The sequence below is a fragment of the Podarcis tiliguerta genome (assembly GCF_965153285.1).
Source record: "Podarcis tiliguerta genome assembly, chromosome: 8".
In the NCBI taxonomy this organism is placed as follows: domain Eukaryota; kingdom Metazoa; phylum Chordata; class Lepidosauria; order Squamata; family Lacertidae; genus Podarcis; species Podarcis tiliguerta.
The window spans coordinates 47,499,315-47,522,072 of NC_139541.1; the positions used below are offsets into that span (position 1 = coordinate 47,499,315).

General features: G+C 42.9%; 1 protein-coding gene across 1 annotated transcript in view; it reads left to right on the plus strand.

Moving 5' to 3' along the window:
* The window catches only part of CDYL2 (chromodomain Y like 2), a 67,143-nt gene that overhangs the window by 36,186 nt on the left and 8,199 nt on the right, over window positions 1–22,758 (plus strand). The window contains exons 2-4 of the mRNA XM_083452623.1: window positions 5,168–5,762; window positions 14,867–15,084; window positions 19,317–19,489. Of these exons, the coding sequence (XP_083308749.1) occupies window positions 5,168–5,762; window positions 14,867–15,084; window positions 19,317–19,489 (986 nt within the window). The remainder of the gene's footprint in view (window positions 1–5,167; window positions 5,763–14,866; window positions 15,085–19,316; window positions 19,490–22,758) is intronic.

Below are 22,758 nucleotides of genomic sequence, written 5' to 3' on the forward strand. Positions count from 1 at the left end.
AGCATTACAGTCTGTGAAATTAAATTCCACAGAGAAATGGACAAAATTAAAATGCACTAACATCAAACTACAAAAATGGTGTTAAGCTACAGAAGAGGGCAGACTTTAAACTCTGGCCTAGTCATGTGTCGATGACTAGCTGAGTTAAAATTTTCAGCCACCTTGTACACATCTGGGCATATGTTGTTTTATTTTTCACTTTTTGTAAGAAAGACTTTCAAGGAAGATGCATTCAGGAACTGTGTTGTGTTATACTTGGTTAATCATTGAATTGCACAAGCAGCAGTGTGTTCTTAACTTCTAGGTATCCAGGCACTTTCTCTCATAGCCATAAAGGACAGGGTGGAATGACTTTTATACCCACCTCAGTGAGGCTGTTAGACATTTTGCAGCTGCCTGCATCACTGAAGGCACAGGACTGAAGACAACTTCCTCTGGCCACATTCACACAACCATGCAAACTGGATTCGTCCAGACATCATAGCGAAAGCATGCTTTTGCTGTCAGGAGAGGGATGCGGGTGGCGTTGTAGTCTAAACCACTGAGCATCTTGGGCTTGCTGATCAGAAGGTTGGCGGTTTGAATCCACACAACGGGGTGAGCTCCTGTTGCTCTGTCCCACCTCCTGCCTCCCTAGCAGTTCGAAAGCATGCCAATCAAGTAGATAAATAGGTACTGTTGTGGCAGGAAAGTAAACGGCGCTTACGTGCGCTCTGGTTTCCGTCACAGTGTTTCGCTCTGCCAGAAGTGGTTAAGTTCTGCTGGCCACATGACCTGGAAAGTTGTCTGTGGACAAATGTCGGCTCCCTTGGCCTGAAAGCAAGATGAGCGCCGCAACCCCATAGTCGCCTTTGACTGGACTTAACCGTCCAGGGGTCCTTTACCTTTACCTCTTTACCTTTGCTGTCAGGAATAGGCAGCATGTCTATTTTTGTTTACTTATTTCTTTGAAAATTTATTCTCCGCTTTTTGAAGAAGTTCCTCCACAAAGCAGCTTACAATCCAGTCAAATAAACCAACTCCCACCTGCCAACAAAAGATAAAATACAAAACGCCCCATTACAATAAAAACCAGCACAAAAAGTGGAATATTGAAATACAGTAAAGTATTAAGCATACAAACATAGGAAGAGCCCTGCCTGTTGTGAGCGTCACAATAATATTTCCAGAAGAGTAGCCTTGTATCTGCTGTTGCAGCAAAAACAATGGAGTCTTGTGGTGTGTTAGTCCCCATCTGCACTACACACATAAAACTGATTCATAGCACTTTAAACAGGCGTGACTTCCTGCAAATCATCCTGGGAACTGTAGGTTGTTCAAGGTGCTGAGTGTTATTAGGAGACCCCTATTCCCCTCACAGAACTACAATTCCTTGCAAAGAGGTTTTTAAACCATTCTGTGGGGAGAATAGGGGTCTCCTGACAACTCTCAGCACCCTTAACAACCTACGGTTCCCAGGATGCTTTGGAAAACCATGACTATTTAAAGCGGCATAGTACAGCAATAAATGTACAGTGGTACCTCAGGTTAAGTACTTAATTCATTCCGGAGGTCCGTACTTAACCTGAAACTGTTCTTAACCTGAAGCACCACTTTAGCTAATGGGGCCTCCTGCTGCTGCCACGCCGCCGGAGCACGATTTCTATTCTCATCCTGAAGCAAAGTTCTTAACCTGAACACTATTTCTGGGTTAGTGGAGTCTGTAGCTGAAGCGTATGTAACCTGAAACGTATGTAACCCAAGGTACCACTGTATAGTGCAGATGGGGCATTGCACATTTAATGTGGCATCATTTTGTCAGCTGCATAAAGGAAAGCTTTGGCAGTTCTGTGAAGGAGAAAATTGTAAGGTGAGTATTGAATGGCAATGAAATGCATAAAATTAAAGTCAGTGATCATTAGAACACTGCTTAGCATACATTTAAGCTGGATGACAGACAGACGGGCTAAAAACACAGGCACAGTCAGTACAGGATTCCTCTTTCTAAGGCAGGGAAAGAATGTGATCCATTAAATGCACTCTCTCAGAATACATTGTTTAGCTTTTCATAAGAGAGATGGCCGTTGGGTTGAATGACAACGTGCTCTCATTTTAGAAATTCTCTTTGAATACTATAGAATTTCTATGTTGCTTTTTTGCCCTTTATCGCCCAGCGAGAGCCCACTGTAGAGTTTCTAAGATTAGATCCTGTCACACTGTGACAGTGGAATCATATGTTCTACTAAAGTCGGTTTCATGGGCAAAAATAGGGCATCTGTTAAAGGGATTGCAGTCAGTATATAAAATGTATAACTTGGTTGGGTATTTTAGATAGCAGCCATCTCATTTTATTAGGTGGTAGAAGGTTGAAGGTAGAATCCAGTGCTAGTCCTACTCAGAGTTGACCCACTGAGTTAATGGATATGACCTGCTTAGGTACATTAATTGTAATGAATCTACTGTCGGAAGGACTTGGTTGGATACAATTCTAAGGGTGCAATCCTAACTTCACTTTCAAGGGACTGAGACCCATTGAATTCAGGAGGACTTACTTGGCTAGATCTACTTTTCTTATATTTTCAAATGTCACAGGAAAGAAATACAGAGTTGGAATAAATTTATTGATAGTTATTGAATACTTTCATAATAGAACAGCTTTTCAAAATGCAGTTTTCTTTTTCATTCATCTAAATTAGTTACTTGTATTTTACAAAGAGAAATATTATCATGTTATTATCTGTGGCTAGAATAATTTGCAGGCACCCTCCCGCTTACATGGGAGTTGTGTTGCTGCATGGATAGGTGAAACTGTGTAAAGTGGAGGAGAGCGAGATATTCATGTGCACCGCCAAAGCAGCTACTTTCGCTCTCTCAGGGCTGCTGCCCAGCACACCTTTCCTCACCCTGAGCCTTCCTTCCAATCCCTCCTGGGCAGTGTCCCTGAGTGACTTCTGAGCTGAAGTTTGATTTCCTCCTCCCCTTCCCATTTGACCCAGCTGCTCTCATTGCCCTTGACTTCCCCGATCAGCTCAGCTAAATTATTTATTATTATTATTATTATTATTATTATTATTATTATTATTATTATTATTAGATTTATACGCTCACACTCCTCCCCCACCACTCATTTTCTTCTCCGCACCCCGATCCCACCTTGTTTGGAGATGGATTCGCACCTCTCCTGCTGGCCCAGGGCAGTGTGGCTAATGGGGCACTGGGTCGCTCATCCTCTAGGCCGCACTCAAGAGGCACTTTATGACCCAGCAGCTCAGCAGGCAGGCACTGATCCCATGTGCTCCTGTCCTTTCCCCTTGCCTGCCTATTGTCTCAGGCTGAGTGGCATAGTAGCGGCTGCCCAGGCAGGGCACACGGGTGGGGGCACTGGTGGGGGCACTGCTTTCCCACTCACACCTTGAGTTTGGCACTGGGGATGAGCTGGCATGTGTGTGTGAACATGCGCCCCACAGTGCCGGGAGTGGAGATCTGAGCCGCAGGTAGGAGTGGCCAATCGATTTGTTTATTGTTCAGAACCACACATACATGTGGTCATGCACAAGTCGAATGTGTGCCAGGGTTAGGATAGTAGTTTGAAATGTTTATGCAAACCCTGGAATATTTGACTTCTAAAACAATCTCTTCCTCCAGAACCTGGCAACTGATCATCAGGTCTTCCGCGTTTGGTTGATTAATTGACTAGAGGTCCTTTTAATTTTACTAAAATGGATGCCCACATTTTCATCGGCCAGCAGATTTCAATTAAAGAAGTGTAGTTTTTTTAATACATATATAAATGATTGGCTTTTGTAAAACATTAAAGTATATAACACAACAGCCCTAATCTCTTTCCCCTCTCCAGTAACTGGTATCAGGTTATACATTAACATGAGTGCTTCTTACCTGTTCATATAGATTATCCATACGTCCATCATATAAGGTCCGGGGGAACAGCAGAAAAACTGTCTTATCTGTCACAGGCAAGTCGTTCCCAGAGAAGAGTGTAGTCCAGGCCATACTATTTATGATAACCTTATTTGCAACAGTGCTTTGGAAAATATATCCCTAAGACCAGTATCATTTGTATAATGAATAAATAGCACTTGGTTTTTGTTGCTTTTATCGCTTTTAAATTATGAGTTATTTTCTCAGCGATCACCAATCACCCAAACATTTTTCTGCCATAAATCCGGGGCGATAGTCTTTGTAAGGCTTTCCAGGCTTGAACTACAATTGAGCAGCTACTAAGAGAAGAGTCAATACATCCTTTGTCTTTATATCGGCATTAGGCCTTCAAAGCACTATTGGGGTGAGTAATCCATGGGCTCCCAAATTATTTTGGATATTTCCAAGGACACAAGTCCCCCAAATGTCTAAATTACTGGGCCATGACTGATAACAAGTCCCCTTAGTACTGCCAACATCATGGCTGAACCATGGACAATGTGAACTGGCGTCTGATACCACCAATGTACCACTTTTAAGGTGTTTTCTGTTGTATAAGCAGAGGTGGAATTTACCTGAGCCAAAAGCCATAATCTTTTCCATTGTGTCTCATCTATAGATTGCCCTTGAGAAAAGGGTGTAATTCTTCCAAAATCTCCATTTGGAAACACCATATTCTCTGTATATGAGAGAGGACAGGGAATGCATTTTCTAACATGAAGCCAAGTGCAGCCCTTATCACCTAATAGCAGAGAAATCTAACCTTTTTTACAACTTGGTTTTTCTCTCTTATGTAAATTAATGTAGATTGCATTGAACAATCAGTTATCTCAAATGCACATATGCAATTGATCAAGATTTATTTAAACAGGTACATATATTAAGAAAAAATGTACACTGAAATGCACATGAGTTTTCCTGCAGACTTTTTTTTCACAAACCACCCTGGAAATGGGACAAACTGATCTTAAGACAGGAAGAGTTAAAACTGAAGAAAATAGCAGCCAAAAGATTTGTTCTTCTCTACTCAGTGGTAAATCCCATTGAATTCAGTGGGACTTGCTCCCTGGTGAGGGTTTAATCTAGCCAAGTCCTAGTCATAGCAGACCCATTGGAATGACTGAACTTAAGTTAGTTGCACCCAGTTACTTCAGTGGATCAGCTCTGTGTAGGGTTGGCATTGAATACAACCCTGCAGTCTGAAATATTTTCCCTTGTTCCAGCTTACCTTTTTTTTTTCTCCACTTAGGTTGAGAGGATCGTAGACAAAAGGAAAAACAAAAAGGGTAAATGGGAATATCTTATACGGTGGAAAGGTTACGGGAGCAATGAAGACACCTGGGAGCCAGAACATCACTTGTTGCACTGTGAGGAATTTATCGATGAATTCAACGGACTGCATGTCACGCGAGAAAAGCGAGCAAAGCACGGGAAACAAGCCAGCACGCCAAAATTTTTACGCGAGAGCAGAGCGTCATCCCTCGACAAAATACCACATAGGCCATCTGACTCTGGGAAGAGCAAAGGGCTGCCCCATAAACGGAAGCGCATGGCCCCCTCATTTCAAAAGCAAAAAAAGGGTTACGCGGCCAAGCCAGCACCTTCAGGAGACAGGGCTGCTAAAACAGTCTCTTACCGGACTACTCCCAGCGGCTTGCAGATTATGCCATTGAAAAAGCCACACAACGGCTTACAGAATGGAGATGCCAGTTATGAAAAGGATTCTAGACATTTTGGGAACGGCCCCCCAAAGCCAGACTTGGATTTAAATGAACATGAAGCGGAACCTGATTTGCCTGGAGTGTTGGATGTGAATAATGAGCCACCTGTCATGAATGGAATTGGTAGGTGATGTTTATTTTAAGCATTAATTATTATTATCATTATTATTTTACTTGCACAAAATCATGCCTTGTGTATTAGGTATGTTATATGTCTGCATATATAGTATGTTACAATATTGACATGCTAGCATAAATGCAGGCAGAAAAATCTACATGTTATTAATACATTGCTTCACGGTGTAATCCTATGCTTTCCTATGCAAAAATATGTCCCACTGAATTTTAGAGGCCTTCCTCCCAGGTTAGTTTATATAGCAGAGTAAGCCACAGGTTGTTGGACTACGACTCCCATCAGCCCCGATGAGCATGGCCAATGGTCAAAGGTGCTGGGAGCTGTAGTCCAGCAATTGGCAAGCGCCACATTGGCAGTCCCTGGTGTATAGCATGGCCACCTAAATATTTCAGTATGATATCGCCTTGATCCAGTCATATGGACAATATTTTCTATCCCTTTTCTTTGGAAGATATGTCAGATTGCCCCTTATCCTGTCTTCCCGATTTAAAGCAGCAGCATTTTAACTATTTATTTATATTTTGATACTTTAGATAGCACTCAAACATAATTATCTCTAAGTGGTGCACAAGTAACCCAATACAACAAAAATAAAAGTCAATGAAAACACTAAATTCAGGCGTCCATTTTTCAGCTAGCCTGAAACAGGAGCCTTGAAACAATATTTTAGTATTTTCCACCATCATTGGGGATCACCTTGACATGTCCATAAATGTGCAAAATGGGAAGCTTAATGAGCATCAGTCCTAATGCCTGATGCTCTTGAAATCTGTATCATGCGTATATGATGATGCTCTTTTTATTACTGTTATGTTCCAATTAGTTCTATTTATGTCCTTTTGCATTGTATGTACAGGTGAGAAGCAGTATTTCTAAATCCCTTCAATTTTCTTCTCTAGGCCACACAATCTCACTATCTTCACAGCCTCCTTATATGGGAGTCTTCTCTGACCTCCAACTATTTTTGCTAATCATTTCTTGAGCCTTTTGTCTTTCTATTATATCCTTCCAGAGATTATGAGATCAGGGCTGAGCACACTGTTCCAACAAAGGATGTCAATGCAATATGTGAGATTCGGTGTGTAGAGTCTTTCATCATCCACCGTCTCTCAGTGTCTTTAACGCTTGTAGTGCTCACTCAGCAGAAGTTTTGAAATGGTCAGGGCAATCTTCTGCTGGAGTTTCATTTCAGACTAAGCAGTTTCTTGCTTCATGCCTCAGACTGCCTTGCCAGGGCCCTTTTTAGGGTACAGAGTGATCTAGAGGCTGAATATTCATATGGTCCTCCTGTTTCTTCCCATTGCATCTGCCTTCCTTCCTTCCTTCCAAAAATGTATATATGCCATCCTTCATGGCAAAATTCTCTGAAAACAGGGTACATCAAAACGGACACATCATATTTTGAAAATAGGGTCAGGACAAACACAGCTTCTCTACTCAAGGCTACGGATGGGGGAGGAGTTTGACTCAGTTATCATTTCAAGGCAAACTTAACCTAATTCACACACACAAACGGAAACACGGCCATCCTTCAAAATTCGCATTGCTCCAAATTTTGCAATGGCAGGCCAAAGGATGTGTGAGAAAATGCGCGCACTGAGCTAAAGTGTGCATATGCTGCTGAAAATAAGATGCCAGAATGCATTATATTAGGGGGAATCGCTTTGCCAAAAAAAAAAAAAAAATGCATATTGGGGAAAATTTACACTAAAATACTGGTGAATTTTCACAAGGCCTCTTTTTAAAAAAAAAAAAAAGTGTGGTGTGGGAATGTGGAGAACTGAATTTAAGACTTGGAAAATGAGGAAGAGAAAGAAACAGAAATGGACAGGTTCACCCATCCCAGCTCAATAGCCAGGCAAAATGCTTTGCCAAGGGACGTTTTGAGTGTCCTGTGTTGATGACATTCCCCCCCCCCCCATATTTGTTGGTGTGTGTTGTTTTTATTGTTTTTTCAAATTATTTTCCACATATAGTACATAGGAACATAGGAAGCTGCCTTATACCAAGTCAAGCCACTAGTCTATCTAAGTCAGTATTGTTTACAGTGACTGGCAGTGCCTCACCAGTGTATTAAACCTGGGGCCTTCTGCGTGTGAAGCAGATGCTACACCACTGAGCCCTTCCCTGAGATAGCTAGATGTATATGTGTTCGGCTTTTGGGCACACTGACTGACAAAACCCTTACAAAGTGTATTTGGATGGAAGGAACCCCACTTCCACGCCACCGCCTGCCCTGCTGCCTTGCTATATTGTACCACTGCCTTCATTTAAGCCTGTACCCTCGCTGTCACCTGCAGCAGCAAAAGGAAGCTGGATTCCTTTATCACTACATCTCTGAGCCTTGGGCTCGCCTCTTCTGCAAAGTCTTTGCTTATGAGGTTCAGATGCCAGGCAGTGTTGTTTCGCGCTGGGCAACCATGCACACACACACACACACACACACATACACACACTGCAGCAAAGCTGAGAGAGCAGAGATGAGGCAGTCAGAATGCAGTGGGGGATGGAGAGAAGCAACAGCGGAAAGGAAGAACTGACTGTGGACCACAGGTTAAAATAATGGGAGTGGGGTGGTTGATACTATAACCATCATGGTAATCAAATTAGAATCATTACAGTATAAGGCCTTTCAAAAAAATTGGAATCCTTTCTGTCAACGCTGTTGCCAAAATGACAGTGACTAGGAAGAGTTGTTCTTTTTAAAACATTTATTAAATTATCATTAAAGCATGGGTACCCCATGTTACTGGACTACAACTCCCATCATTCCTGACCTTTGGCCTTGCTGGCTGAGGCTGATGGGAGTTGAAATCCAAGAGAACTGGTTGGGGCCCACATTGTAGCACTATAACACTCTTCCATTTAAGCTGTGTTCCATTTATTTTATATATATATATATATATATATATATATAAGGGACACGGGTGGCGCTGTGGGTTAAAGCCTCAGCGCCTAGGGCTTGCCGATCGAAAGGTCGGCGGTTCGAATCCCCGCGGCGGGGTGCGCTCCCGTTGTTTGGTCCCAGCGCCTGCCAACCTAGCAGTTCGAAAGCACCCCCGGGGGCAAGTAGATAAATAGGGACCGCTTACTAGCGGGAAGGTAAACGGCGTTTCCGTGTGTGGCTCTGGCTCGCCAGAGCAGCGATGTCACGCTGGCCACGTGACCCGGAAGTGTCTCCGGACAGCGCTGGCCCCTGGCCTCTTTGAGTGAGATGGGCGCACAACCCTAGAGTCTGTCAAGACTGGCCTGTACGGGCAGGGGTACCTTTTATATATATATATTTATATTTATATTTATATATTATATATTATATAATATATAAATATATATAAATTATATATTATATATTATATATAAATATATAAAATATATAAATATATAAATATATAATATATATATATATATATATATATTATATATTATATATTATATTATATTTATATATTTATATATATATATATATTTATATTTTATATATATATATATATATATATATACACACACACACACACACACACACACACAACACCACAATTTTAGCTGTAGATGTGTTTCATTGCTAATTAAAATATTGATTAAAAAATCAACAGGGTGATAAAATAGCCCCCACCACAAAGTTTACACTAAATCTTCACTGAGCTTCAAGTGGTCCCTCAGCTGAATTGGGCCACATCACACTCACAGGCATAGACAGCATCTTGGGGTGAACACAGGGTGAAAGTACAATATCCCTGATAGTGTGGAAAGCCAGTTGCAATTCTAGCTTATGATTTTTGCATTTATTGCATTTATATCCTGTCTTTTTCTCTGAGGAGCTCTAGACAATGTACACGATTCTCCTCCCGCCAGCAATCCTGTGCGGTAGAATAGGCTGAGAGGCAGTGACTGGCCCAAGTGAGCTTCATGGGCCAATGGGGGTTTGAACCTTGGTCTCCCAGGTTGTAGTCCAACACCCTAACCTCTATACCATGCTGGCTCAGCAGGAGTACAGTGATTATTTGCATTAGGAGAAACCCATCTCAAGAATCTGGTGTTCCCACCACAGAGAAAGCAGCACAAAAACCCTCAAGTGCTTCATATAGGACAAATGGGACCTGCAGTGTGGCTTACTCCTGCCCTAGCCCCCTTAGGACATTGATATTCCATTCCCACCCATATATTTTTCTATTCACTTGTGGTCACTAGGCGTTGGCCTCATCCTGCAGTCTCTTCTTACATTTATATGTTCTTAAGGCAGTGAAGAGGAGCGTGACACAGGTTGTACGACCCAGGTTGTTATATGGATGAAATGGGGAGGGGAGAGAATCAGGCATACCACCTTCCTTCCATTCTGAGGAGGAAAATACGTAGCAATAAAAACAATGAGTAAATAAATTAAATAGTTGCCCGTCAAGCTACAACTGGAAACTCTTAGTTCAAGTGGCAAGCTAGCTCTCCCAGTGTCTTGCTATCAGCCAGCAGATGTCAACACTTACCCTGGGTGGGAGAGTCACCCAGCCCACATCAACCAAGCCCTTGATAACACAGAGAACATCTGTTGCGGTTTCACCGAACCCACATGAGCATTCCATCATCTTCCATTGGTGCTTGCTGTCTTCTTTTGTCAGGTTTCTTGACAGCATTATTAAAATCAAAAAGCAATCCCTTATATTTTCCTTTCTCTCTCCGTCTCTATTGATCTAATTCTCTGCACCGTTTGCTAAAGATTGCCCTTTTCATTTAGCTTTACACTGAGTCTTGTTTTTTTTATTTTTACCAACAGACTCCAGGTATAATCTTTAATTGCAATGCTAGTTTTACTCCTAAGGAAGTCAATGTTTGTCCAGCTAATATCACAGCTAATAAAATTCTTAAGTTTGAAAGGGTGTGCCTTGTAGGTTAACCATTTTTGTGGCTTTTAAGTACCCTGAAGAAGGCTGCAGGCAGAAGGAGAAGATGATGAGTGTGGACAGTTTTTAAATGCAAATTTGAAAGCAAAGTTTTGTGCGCTCTGCCTCCTGGAGTGGGAAAATGCTCCAGTGGCAACCATTATACGAAAGACCCCCTTCCAAAGTTCAATTTTGAGATGTGCTTGTGCTGGGTGGATTCAGCCTCAACTGGTGCCTCCCACCTCCCAAACCATTTTTTAAAGATTGTCTGCAGGTATTTTCAGGGGTCCTAGTTACCCTCTTCTCCTGATATGGACCCCACTGGACTGTGCCTTGTGGCCTCTCTGAAGCTGTAGCATCCATGATGCTCCACAGCAGAGGGGTGGAACCTCAGGCCTGGGGGCCAAATGTGGCCCATGAAACTGGCCCCTGGATCTCTCCTGGGGCCATCCCCCTCACTGCCCCTGCTTCACATTCTCCTTGAGCGTTTTTGCCTGGCTGAACTGTGCCCTTGAACTCTTAGCATGCCTCTTCCCTGCCTGGATGGAGGAAGAAAGGCATGTGTGAGTGTATCTATAGTCCACTGTACAAAGGTAGAAAGGTACATCCATTGTCCACTTTAGCATCTGGCTGCCAGCAGGTTGCCCAGGTAGCCCTCTTGCTGAAAATCCCCCTACGTCCTCCCAGCATTGTCCACCCTCCACCACCACCACCCCCACCACAGCAGATTTATGCTATTAGCTTTAGCCTTCCTTTAAACTCTGCATTAGGAAAAGTTTGCACAGCAGTCAAAGGTTAGAAGGGAGAGGGGAAGGTGATGATGAGCCTTATTACTTCCCCTACACCAGAGACATAAAACCATCCCATTCTTTCCATGCTGCAACCTGAGACATCTCATCATATTGCCGCTGTCGGGTCATTTTGTGAGAGGTCCAGGAAGCCTGTGTGAGGTTTAGGGCTGTTGCTAGAGTAGGCAGATTAATGTGTGTGTGTTGTGTGTGTGTGCATAAAACAGCGAAGCACATGCCTGCATCGGATCCCATTACACGCCGCCATCTCTTCTCTGCTCCTTTTTTGTTTTCTCGCAAATGTGGCAAGAGCTCTCCTGTGGACCAGCCGTTGGTTGCCTTTCCCTCCTCTCCGCAGAGAGGCTTTGCTTTGCTTGGGGGACCTGCTGTGAGGTTAACAGCCTCTTTTGTCACCTCTTCAACTCGCTTGCTAGGTGCTCTCTTTGAACAAATGAAGAAACAACAAATAATGATGATAACCTGATGGATGAGAGGGTTTATGTTGTGTTAGATTTCCCCGAAGGATTAATCCCCTGCCCTCTTCCCTTACCATCTGCACCTTCAGCAGCTGTTGCTTATTCCTCAATAGCATATAAATTTTCCAGCCCAAGTCTGCCTTCATCCATTGCCCAGGCACTTGCATGTGATTTTTCAGAGTTCCCTGTCCAGACCTACTTGAACCTGCTTAGATCTAATTCCTAACAGACACATGGCGTTCTTTTGACCCTGAGCATGATCAATCCTTGTTGGGAGGTTGCTTTTTCAGCAAAGGGAGGAGGTTGCCCCTTTAGATTTCCCCCCACTAAAGGTAATTTGTACTTCTGCAAACCCCGGGGTTGCCTCAAGTATCCTGATGATACCTCTCTGTTGTTTTTTACTGGCTCCATTTTGGTTACAATCTGGTCACAGCACTTGCCAGGTGGCTCCACTATTAGAGGGAGTGATTATTATTTGAAGATTTGCCTAGTGTGTTTGGAGAAAGAAAAAGTATACTCCCTGAGTGGGCTTTAACTGGTGTGCTGGAATAAGATCTGGGAAGACCCTTTGCCCTCCAGGGAGACAGTTCTCAAAACATGGTGAGCAATCTTCAAACAATAATAAATGGTTGTTTTCAAGCAGCAGTCTAGGGTTTTGCTTCTCCTTGTTTGGGGCTTTTGGATTGCTACGTTTACTTCCACCTGCAGCTCTCCTCCTCTTCAATGCATACACTGATGTTGGAGGTTTCAGAATATAATAGAGATCAGTTGGGCCATCTGACTCAGTCCTGTTTATTCCAATGGGGCCATAGCTCAGTGGTAAAGCATCTGCCTTGCATGCAAAAGATCACAGGTTCAAATCCCAGCATTTCCAGCTAGGAAAAATAGTTTGGGCTGGGGGGCTTAAATAAAACAATACAAATATTTGGCATTTGTCTGTTTTGAGACCTTTAGATTGTGTCTTAATGTGTAAAAATGGCATCAGTGTATTAATATCCCTAATTATGAAGAAGGCAATAGGTGAAATATGTAAGGTGAATATGTCTGGAATATGTTTATAGAGGCCTCACTGTGTGGTAGGATTAGCTGTCCAATCACAGACTCTATTAACTTTCTTTTCCTCCAACACCCTCAAAAGTACATAATCCAGACCCTAGTGACATTAATTGAAAGACTTCTCTTGCCTTTGGTTACTCCCTGAGAGACTAATTTACCTTAAACTCCCATGGCAGTCCACCAGCACTTTCACTAAGCAAAGATGAATCCAATCTACAAAACTCAGATCCAGGTCCCACTTGTACATCTTTTGATTCTGATTGAAATTACACCAGGCTGTCTGGAGCCAAGAAACAACTTTGTTCATTGCAATTCATATATAAGGGAAACAAGAGGGAAGTTTGGATTAAAAAACATTTATTTGGTTGATTTAAATCCCTTACAAAGCAGTTTACAGCAGTGAATAGAATCAGTGGATTATATCCAATGTGAGTTCTGCTCAGAGTAGATCCGCTGAAATTAATAGATATAGCTAAGTCCATTAACTTTAATGGGTCTACTCTGAGGTTTTTTAAAAAATGCAGCCCGATACATTGAACAAGGCAAACATTAAAAACTCAACTGGGGATGAACTATTAAAATAGCAGCAACAAACATGAAGCCAAATAAAGCCATCAATAAAAAGCAGAGTGGATTTAAAAGGGGGGGGGGGTTCGAAGCCATGCAGGAAATTGGACTAGATAACCTTTGTGGTCCCTTCCTATTTTACAGTTATATAATTCTATGATTATAAAATTCGCTTAAAAGACAACAGTGAGGGGCCCATTCACACTTCCCAAATAAGGGAAGTCCACAGCCGATAAGTCCCAGTTTTTGTTCCCCTCCAGTCTCATGGTCCTTGGGCCTGGGCAGGTTCATATGCTTAGAAATGCTCAGTATTTCCTGTCTAGGAATGGAAGAGAAATATACAAATTTCAAAGAATAGTCATGTTTCACTTTGTGTATTGTTTCGATGAAGCACATTCACATTAAAATACAAATGAAATTGAATTTCTCCTCCACCCCTCGTTACTTATTAGCCATCTCAAGCTTTTTTTGAAAAGTCAGCATATACAAAATATATATTTTTTGAAAAACTAGACAAAACAAAAATCAAGTCCAAATCAAATGTGTGAACAGCATGATCCTCTATATGTCTACTGAGAAATCAGTGTCATTGAGTTCACTGGGGTTTGCTCCTAACGAAAGGGGCATGGGGTTGCAGCCTGAAGTCCCAGGGATTTCAGTTGAAGTCATTTAAGCACACACCTTGCTCTTCCCTTTAGCTAGCGCAGTGGTAGGTAACCTCAGACCTGCAGGTAGAACTCACATCCATTGATCTGCCTACTTTTGCCCCAGGCAAAATGCTCACTTTGTCTCTGGCCTCACCTGCCAGAAAGTTGCCTGCAACAGAAGGCAGCCTGTGGCCTGGAAATGGTTCCCCATGCCTGAACTAGAACATATTCAGACAAAATATGTTTCACTAAGTATGTACTTAGTTTTTTTAAGGGGCTGAATTTACTTTCAAGGAAGGCAATAGTATCCATTGGCTTTTGTTGGAGAAACTCTAGCAGTCGCTGCTGTTCAACTCCCTTAATTACTCCATCCTTTAAAGCATCGAAATCAACCAAATGAAGAAGGCATCATATGAAGCTTGGGGAGAAATGGGCCACGGCTTAGTGCATTTGCTTTGCTTGCAGAAGGTCACAGGTTCAATCCCTGGCATCTCCAGGTGGGCTGAGAAAGATTCCCTGTCTGAAACCCTGGGGAGCCCATGGTCAGTCATTGCATAAAATATTGTGCTAGGTGGACCAGTAGACTGACCTGGTGAAAGGCAACTGTCTATGTTGCTGTGCTTGTCTCTTGGGGGATTCCTAGAGATAATGACATGTGTCTCTTCTGACTCTTTGCCTTTTGAAAGGTTCTTCTCTGGCAAATGGAGGCCTGAATCTTCATAGCACTGTGAAAAGGAAGCTGGAAGGGGAGAAAGATTACGTCTTTGATAAGAGACTCAGGTACAGCGTGCGTCAAAACGAGAGCAACTGTCGGTTCAGAGACATTGTAGTACGCAAAGAAGATGGATTCACGCACATCCTCCTCTCCAGTCAAACCTCAGATAACAATGCACTGACTCCAGAGGTATGCAGGTGAACATCAAAGCAAAGGGGAGAGGCCCTGTAAAGTGGGAGGGCGATAGTAGCCAGAAAGCTAAAGTCAATCTTAACCTGAGTTTACCGTTGTCCCCTCAACACCCATGAAGAAGCTCCCATTTCGGACTTCCACTGTTGATGCTTGCAATATTTTTTAAATGAAAGAATAGAATCGGAGGCTGCAGATTTGTAGTCCGTACACAACATTTTTATTTTCCAGGTTCAATCCTTGACATCCCCAGGTAGGTCTGGGAATGTCCCCTTTCTGAAACCCTGTAGAACTGCTGCCAATCCATGTAGACAATGCTGAGCTTGATGGACCAATGATTTGATGGTACAAAGCACCTTCCTATGTTCCTTCCTAGCATCTCTCAAGATATTTGAACTTTTGGGCATTCTCCAGGGTGAAATAAGTATCAAGAGCTTCCTGTTTCATTTTTTATTATTATTAATTTTTATTCCAAAAAAAAAACCTATGGGTAAAAAGGTCACCTCAGAGTTAACTGTATCATGTCACAAAAATACGAAGCTGGGTACAGGAGGTACAATTCATAAAAAATCTGGAGAATATTATAATTCTTTAAAAATTCCCCTGGAATGACTCCTATTCCCATGGTTTGCCTACAGCCCTGATTACTGATCAGATGAGCCCCTAATCAAGGATCACTTCCCCCAAGCTCTTTGAATCTCCACTTCACATTCTGAAATAGCACAATATCCTTTGGGGCTTTGTTTTCTGAAGGTGGTGGCTTCTGCTGCTTTATCCTCAATTAATTAAAGGTGCCTCAGAACCTGGTAATTGCATTTCCATTCTTTGCACGGGTTTAAAGCAAAAACAGAACCAGAGCAAATGTTTTGCCTAGCAGAAGACACAAGCTACTGCAATGTAATGTGCTATCAGAATTGTTTCTTCCAGACATTCAAGGGGGCAAACAGCAGTTTAAGGGGCACACTTTTATGAAGGCATTTGTCTCTGTTTCTTCTTCTCTGGTGCTTCAGAGGTTGTTGGACTACAACTCCCATCATCCTTGGTCATTGTCCATGCTCTCTGGGTCTGATGGGACTGGATTCCAACAGCAAGTTCCTCACCCCAGTTTCTTAGGTCTTCTCTTCATTGCCCCAGTCCATGACCACTTGTAAACATCAGCTTTCTTAACAATACCTTCAGAAATTGCTTTGAAAATTGATTTTTCAGGTGCTTCAACTGTTCCTAATTTCTCCTAATGAACACATTTTGTATGCATCTGACTAATATACACATTTTTGAAATGCAATTTCCATTAATATAATAGATTTTTGTATGTTATCTTCACTAACATATGCATGTTCATATGGAGTTTGCCCTAGTTCATGCGTTTTTGTGCAAGTATATGGCTGGAGAACTGCATTGCAAAATTAAGAGTAGTGGAAATTTCAAAGAATGGCTGTTACAAAAAGTGCAATCCATCATTATTATTACTATTTATATCCTGCCTTTTTCCAGGCAGCTTACAAAAAAAGGCAGATTTGCCTTTAGATGCAAACTGAATTGAATTTCTCCCCCATTGCTATCTGAGTGTAAGGATGGATGGATTTGTTGATTTTGATTTCTCCTAGGACCTAGGTTCACAAATTTCCAATCTTAAGCTTGGCTTTTCCACATAAGTTTGCATAGATAGATAGATAGATAGATAGACTCCCCATCAGCCTTTTTGTGTGCCGTTCTACCATTTCTCATACACACCTTTATGCAGTGTAATCCTATTTGCATGCAATTTGCCTAATATGCGGGGACGCGGGTGGCGCTGTGGGTTAAAGCCTCAGCGCCTAGGGCTTGCCGATCAAGAGGTCGGCGGTTCGAATCCCCGCAGCGGGGTGCGCTCCCGTTGTTCGGTCCCAGCGCCTGCCAACCTAGCAGTTCGAAAGCACTCTCGGGTGCAAGTAGATAAATAGGGACCGCTTACTAGCGGGAAGGTAAACGGCGTTTCCATGTGCAGCTCTGGCTCGCCAGAGCAGTGATGTCATGCTGGCCACGTGACCCGGAAGTGTCTTCGGACAGCGCTGGCCCTCGGCCTCTTTGAGTGAGATGGGCGCACAACCCTAGAGTCTGTCAAGACTGGCCCGTACGGGCAGGGGTACCTTTACCTTTACCTTTACCTTGCCTAATATACACCATTTTGCATGTTATTTTAACTAATATATACAATGCACACTTTCCCCTAATATGCACTTTTTGTTGTTCAAGGGCTGCACCGTAAAATCATGGGAAGTGTGAATTTTGAAGGATAGCTGAGCTTCAGTTCATGTACTGTTTCATAATGTGAATTATGAAGGTTCATGATAAAATTCAAGCCAAACCAGATTTTCCCCACATCCCTACCGGAGAGCAAGTTCCCTTGAACATGGTGGGGGTTACTTTTGAGTATGCCTAACTTTGCCCTGTGAATATGCCTGAGCTGCTGATCATAGTAAGACAAGTTCCACTGTAGTAAACGTTCTATTAAAGATTGTTTGGTCAAGGGTCTCTTTGGTCTGATCTGACACCACTTTCAGAAGATAACGCAGGACAGGATAATTTATGGGTAAAAGAAATGCAGGCGTGGAAAGAACTTTCAGCAATAGTAATGATGCTGGGTGTGAGAACATGTTTTTAAAACACACCCAGTAACTTGTTTATTTTATGAAGACAATTTATACCCTGCCCTTATGGTGCAAAGCACAAGACAAGCAGTGAAAGTCACAGTGGGTAGCTGAAGCCAAATCATTCCTAAATCCCCATAAACTAAAAGCCTGCTGTAATTAGAAAACAGTTTCTGAGTGCTATATGAATAATCTTAAATTCATAAGAAATCAAGGATATGAATTATTTCATCTTCCCAAGGCTTTTAATGATCTCTTCCTTACAGAATTAAAGTGTCAGCAACCATGTGGATGTACATAATAAAATTTACAGTGCACCTGATTCTCAGAAAGCTTTCCCAATCCTCTTTGATTCTCCCAAAGAAAGAGCCCCACTAACCAAGCTGGAAAGCTCATTTCTTCCCAAAGATGTATTTGTTTTACTGTCACTTGACTTCCATCACTATTTATTTTATTTTTTTAGTTTCCTTTGCCGGTCTCTCCAAAGAGAATAGCCATACACTGTTGGCGATTCCAACAGTGCTGTGCAGCTCATGACATGTACATTGAAAGGATATTATTTGAAAATCAATTATCTAGAAGCATAGCACAGCATTTTCCCCTTGGCATATTACTTGCATGGGGGGTACACTGTGCAGTTACTGGGGAATGGGACCTAGTTGCATAGAAACTTCTGTACACACAGAGGCTTTGTCAATCCAGACATCTGTGCCCAATACATTGATGCCAGGGGTTTTGTGCACTTGGAAGTTGAGACAGGCTTGGAGATGTATCCTTGATCCCATTCATACAATGAATGTGTCAAGGGGGTTCTATGCCAGGTAAAGTGATTTTACCACCTGTTTTAAATTAAGACAGCTGGCATGTTGCTTGGTTTGTTTCTTGCAGGCAGGCATGCACATACTCAACTGCTAAAAAGTACAGAATCTTCAAATCACAGAGGAAAGCCCACACTTACACAAAGTGCGGTACTCAGGAGGGACAGAAAAAATGGGCATGATCCTGCTCTTCCTGCGGTGTACATTGGGTTGTGGGTGTGGGTGCTATACTCCCAAAAGTTTCTCCAATTTGCAGCCATTTGTACATCTGCCCATGGCCCCCAAAAAGGTTGACCAAGCCCTGTTCCACACATTGAGTCTACACGGTCACTTGAAGAGTCTGTACAGTTTCTGAAGGCATGAAAAGGAAAAATAGCTCTTCTGGGGCCCACACCACTGCACAACACCCTTGTGTGGTAATTTAGACAAGCTTTTCTGGAAAAAAAGCAGAGGTTGCAATTTAAAGGGTGGCAACATGAAGCCTTGAGAAGTCTGAAGCAAACCAATGACCTTAAATTTCCTTCCTCCTTATTTCGCTAGCAATACATTTGCTTTTGAAAGTTGCAAAGCAACTTGTAAATAATGAGTGTAGAGCAGAGATAGCCAAAGTGGAGGCGTCCAGATGTTATTAGGCTTCAACTCCCAACAGCAAACCCATCCATTGGCCAAAGTAGTATTGTATATATATATTTGAAAAGTGCAGTTGTAGCTGAAACAATGTGAAGCTAGTGATCACTTTAGCTGTGTGTGTCAAAGAACTGTTCTTGTTTTTTGGTCTTCACAGATCATGAAGGAGGTCCGGAGAGCACTGTGCAATGCATCAGCTGACGACAGTAAACTCCTGCTGCTCAGCGCAGTGGGTAGTGTCTTCTGCAGTGGCCTAGACTACTCCTATTTAATCGGCAGGTTATCTAACGATAGAAGAAAAGAAAGCACTAGGATCGCAGAAGCGATAAGGTGACTTTGTCTTGCCTCTGATGCTCAGGAGTTGCCGTACATGGGGAGGAGGTCTTAAGATTTTATTTTAGTTTAGTTTTTGTGGTCACTGTACATGTTTATGTGTTTCTTTGCTTAATAGGGTTGTTATTATTGAGTTGTTTTTTATTTGTATTTTGTGTTTTTATATTGTGATTTTATCTTGTGAACCGGCCTGAAAACTGTGGGTATAGGGCAGTATAATAATAATAATAATAATAATAATAATAATAATTCACTTACAATATACTAGCAGCCACTCTGAAGTTGTATTACAATCAAGCATTGTATACATTTTCTTAAAATAAATGAGCCACATTATCACAAAGCCTCATGGCTTAGAAATTAGTGTAGGGCAAACTAAAAAATTGTTGTTGTTGTCACTATTTTTACCCAACTTTCACTCTAAGGCCCTAATGTGGGTTACAACATTGAAATACAATACATACATCAGATGGCACACATAATCAAGCCTGGATAGTGGACTTCGGTCAGGGACAGGGAAGCTGTCGGCCTCCAGAAGTTTGTTGGACTACAACTCCCATCATTCCTGTCTGTTGGCCATGCTCACAGGGGCTGATGAGATCTGGAGTCCAGCAATGTCTGGACAGCCACCAGTTCCCCATCCCTGGCTTGGGCTGTGATCCTTGGCAGGAGATGTTACAAGTGCGTCCCCATTTTCATCTGGGAAAATTGAAAGCGTTGAGCTCACCTGGAGATCACCAACATAAAGTACAAGCCCTGTTTTGATTGTAGCTTTCCTTCCTTCTGGCATGTCAGATATTGCCTCAGGGACTTCAGCATATTCATAAATTTCAGCACTCATGATGATTCCTAGCATAGCAGCTTTGCTTGATTAAAACAGGATTGTGCAATATGGCTGAGCCTAACAAAGGAGGTGTGCTGCTCTTTTCCTTAGAAGTAAAATGACCTCATTTGCATGTAAATGGACTACCAGTGCTAAAATGTGGCCTTCCTTTAATAAGTGTCATATTATTTTTAATAGAAATCTGCCTAGTGTGAAGCACGTTCCTTAAATCTGTTGCCAAACCTGCTCCTTCCTGTTTGGAGCCCGATCCCAATCTGTTGCCAATTAGTGCCCATGCAATCATGACCCATTTGTGCCAATTATGTTTCTGGCTCGGTGTTGCGTTTGGGAAGGTCTGTAGCTCAGGGGCAGAGGACATGCTTTGCATGCTAAAGGTCCCAGCTCCAACCTCTGACCGCTCCAGGTAGGACTGGCTAGGGCTTCTACCTGAAATCCCAAACAGTTGCTGCTTGTCAGAATAGACAATACTGAGCTACATGGACTCAGTATAAGGTATCTTCCAATGTGCTTGAAAGAACTTAGTTTGTAGTGTACCCAAAAAATTGCAAAGGAAATTTCCACTCAAATCGGGGTGATTTCAGAAGTTGCACAGGCATTTTAAGGTTTCAGGAGGCTACAGTGTCATAAAGCAAGGGTGGGAAGCTTTGCTCATCTCAAGGGCCGCATTCCTTTCTGAGAAACCTTTCAGGGGCCACATGCCATGGGTTAGAGGCAAAAGTGAGCAGAATTTGACCTTTCGTACAGCAAATTAGTTTCTTCACATGCAAGCCCATCCCTCTCTATCCTCCTGTCTAGACAAGCAAGAAGCATGATAAGAGTTCAGGAATACATTCCAGCCAGGAAGGAACCTTGCCAGGAGAGTGCACAGCATGGCTGCTGAGGGATGTGGCTCAGAGGAGAGGACAGCCTAAGGAGAGTCATGGGGGTTGCATTTGGACCCCCCCCCCGAACCTGAGGTTCCCCATCACAAAGCCATCACATCCATGTATCTCAGGATCATCTGTTTTAAATAATATTTGGGTGTTTCTCTTTTAAGGCATTGGGACGTGGGTGGCACTGTGGGTTAAACCACAGAGCCTAGGATTTGCCAATCTGAAGGTCGGCGGTTCGAATCCCCGCGACGGGGTGAGCTCCCGTTGCTTGGTCCCTGCTCCTGCCAACCTAGCAGTTTGCAAGCAAAGTGCAAGTAGATAAATAGGGACCGCTCCAGTGGGAAGGTAAACAGCGTTTTCGTGTTCTGCTCTGGTTCGCCAGAAGCGGCTTAGTCATGCTGGCTACATGACCCGGAAACTGTCTGCGGACAAACGCTGGCTCCCTCGGCCTATAGAGCGAGATGAGCGCACAACCCCAGAGTCGGCCACGACTGGACCTAATGGTCAGGGGTCTCTTTACCTTTTAAGGCATAGAATCATAGAATCAAAGCACTGTAGAGTTGAGAGGGACCCTGAGGTTCATCTATGCAGGAATCACAACTAAGGAATCCCTAGCAGTGAGTTAAATGCCCATGCAACATTTTACAAATTAAAGACAGGCAGTCATCCTGTTTGAAGGAGAGTGACAGCTGAGCCAGCACTGAATTCACTGGCATGTGTGCACCACTTGTTCAAGTGGCAAAGCCGGCCAGATGTGTAGGGCTCGCATTGCAGCTGAAAGATGCCTTTCTTCACCCTCCGTAGACATCAGGAAACCACCCCAAGCCAAAATGGGTGGGGAAGGGCTGCAGTCCAGCAGGCAGGGCATCTGCTTGGCATGTTGAAGGTGAATCAGTAAAAACAATGCTGAGTTAGATGGATCAAGGGTGTGTCCCAGTATAAGCCAACTTCTTAGGTGTACTTGCTGCTCCGGGGAGCTATAGATCAGCAGATAGCACATCTGCTTTGCACACAGAAGGTTCCAGGTTCAGTCTGTGGCATCTCCAGGTAGGGCTGGGGAAAAGACTTCTGCCTGAAACCTTGGGGAGCCACTATCTGTCGGCATGGGCAGTTCTGAGCCAGATGGATCAATGGCCAGACCCATTGATAGCTTCCTGTGCTCCTATAGGTTGCAAAGGTGAATCCATTTTCAGAGAGAATAGGCATCAGTGATAGGGAGTGGCTGCCTCCAATGGGCTTTATTTGTGAGCTTCTCTTAAGTTATCTGGCTTCCTTGCCAAAGGTTTCACTCCAATCCAGCAAGGTCATTCTCAAGTTTGTTTCCTTTTATTGCAACACTATATATTATAATCATATATTTATTACACGCACATTAACACAGAAGGTTTCCAAGCAGGGCACAGCATGCAGAAAAGGGAACAAAAATGCAAAATAACAGAGGTTCTGCACTAAAAAGTGCTCTCAGAATTGCCAGCAATTTCCGGTAATTTCCCGATGGGATGATTGACATTTTTTGGAATGTGATTAATAAGTTCTCCTCCTTCTCTAAA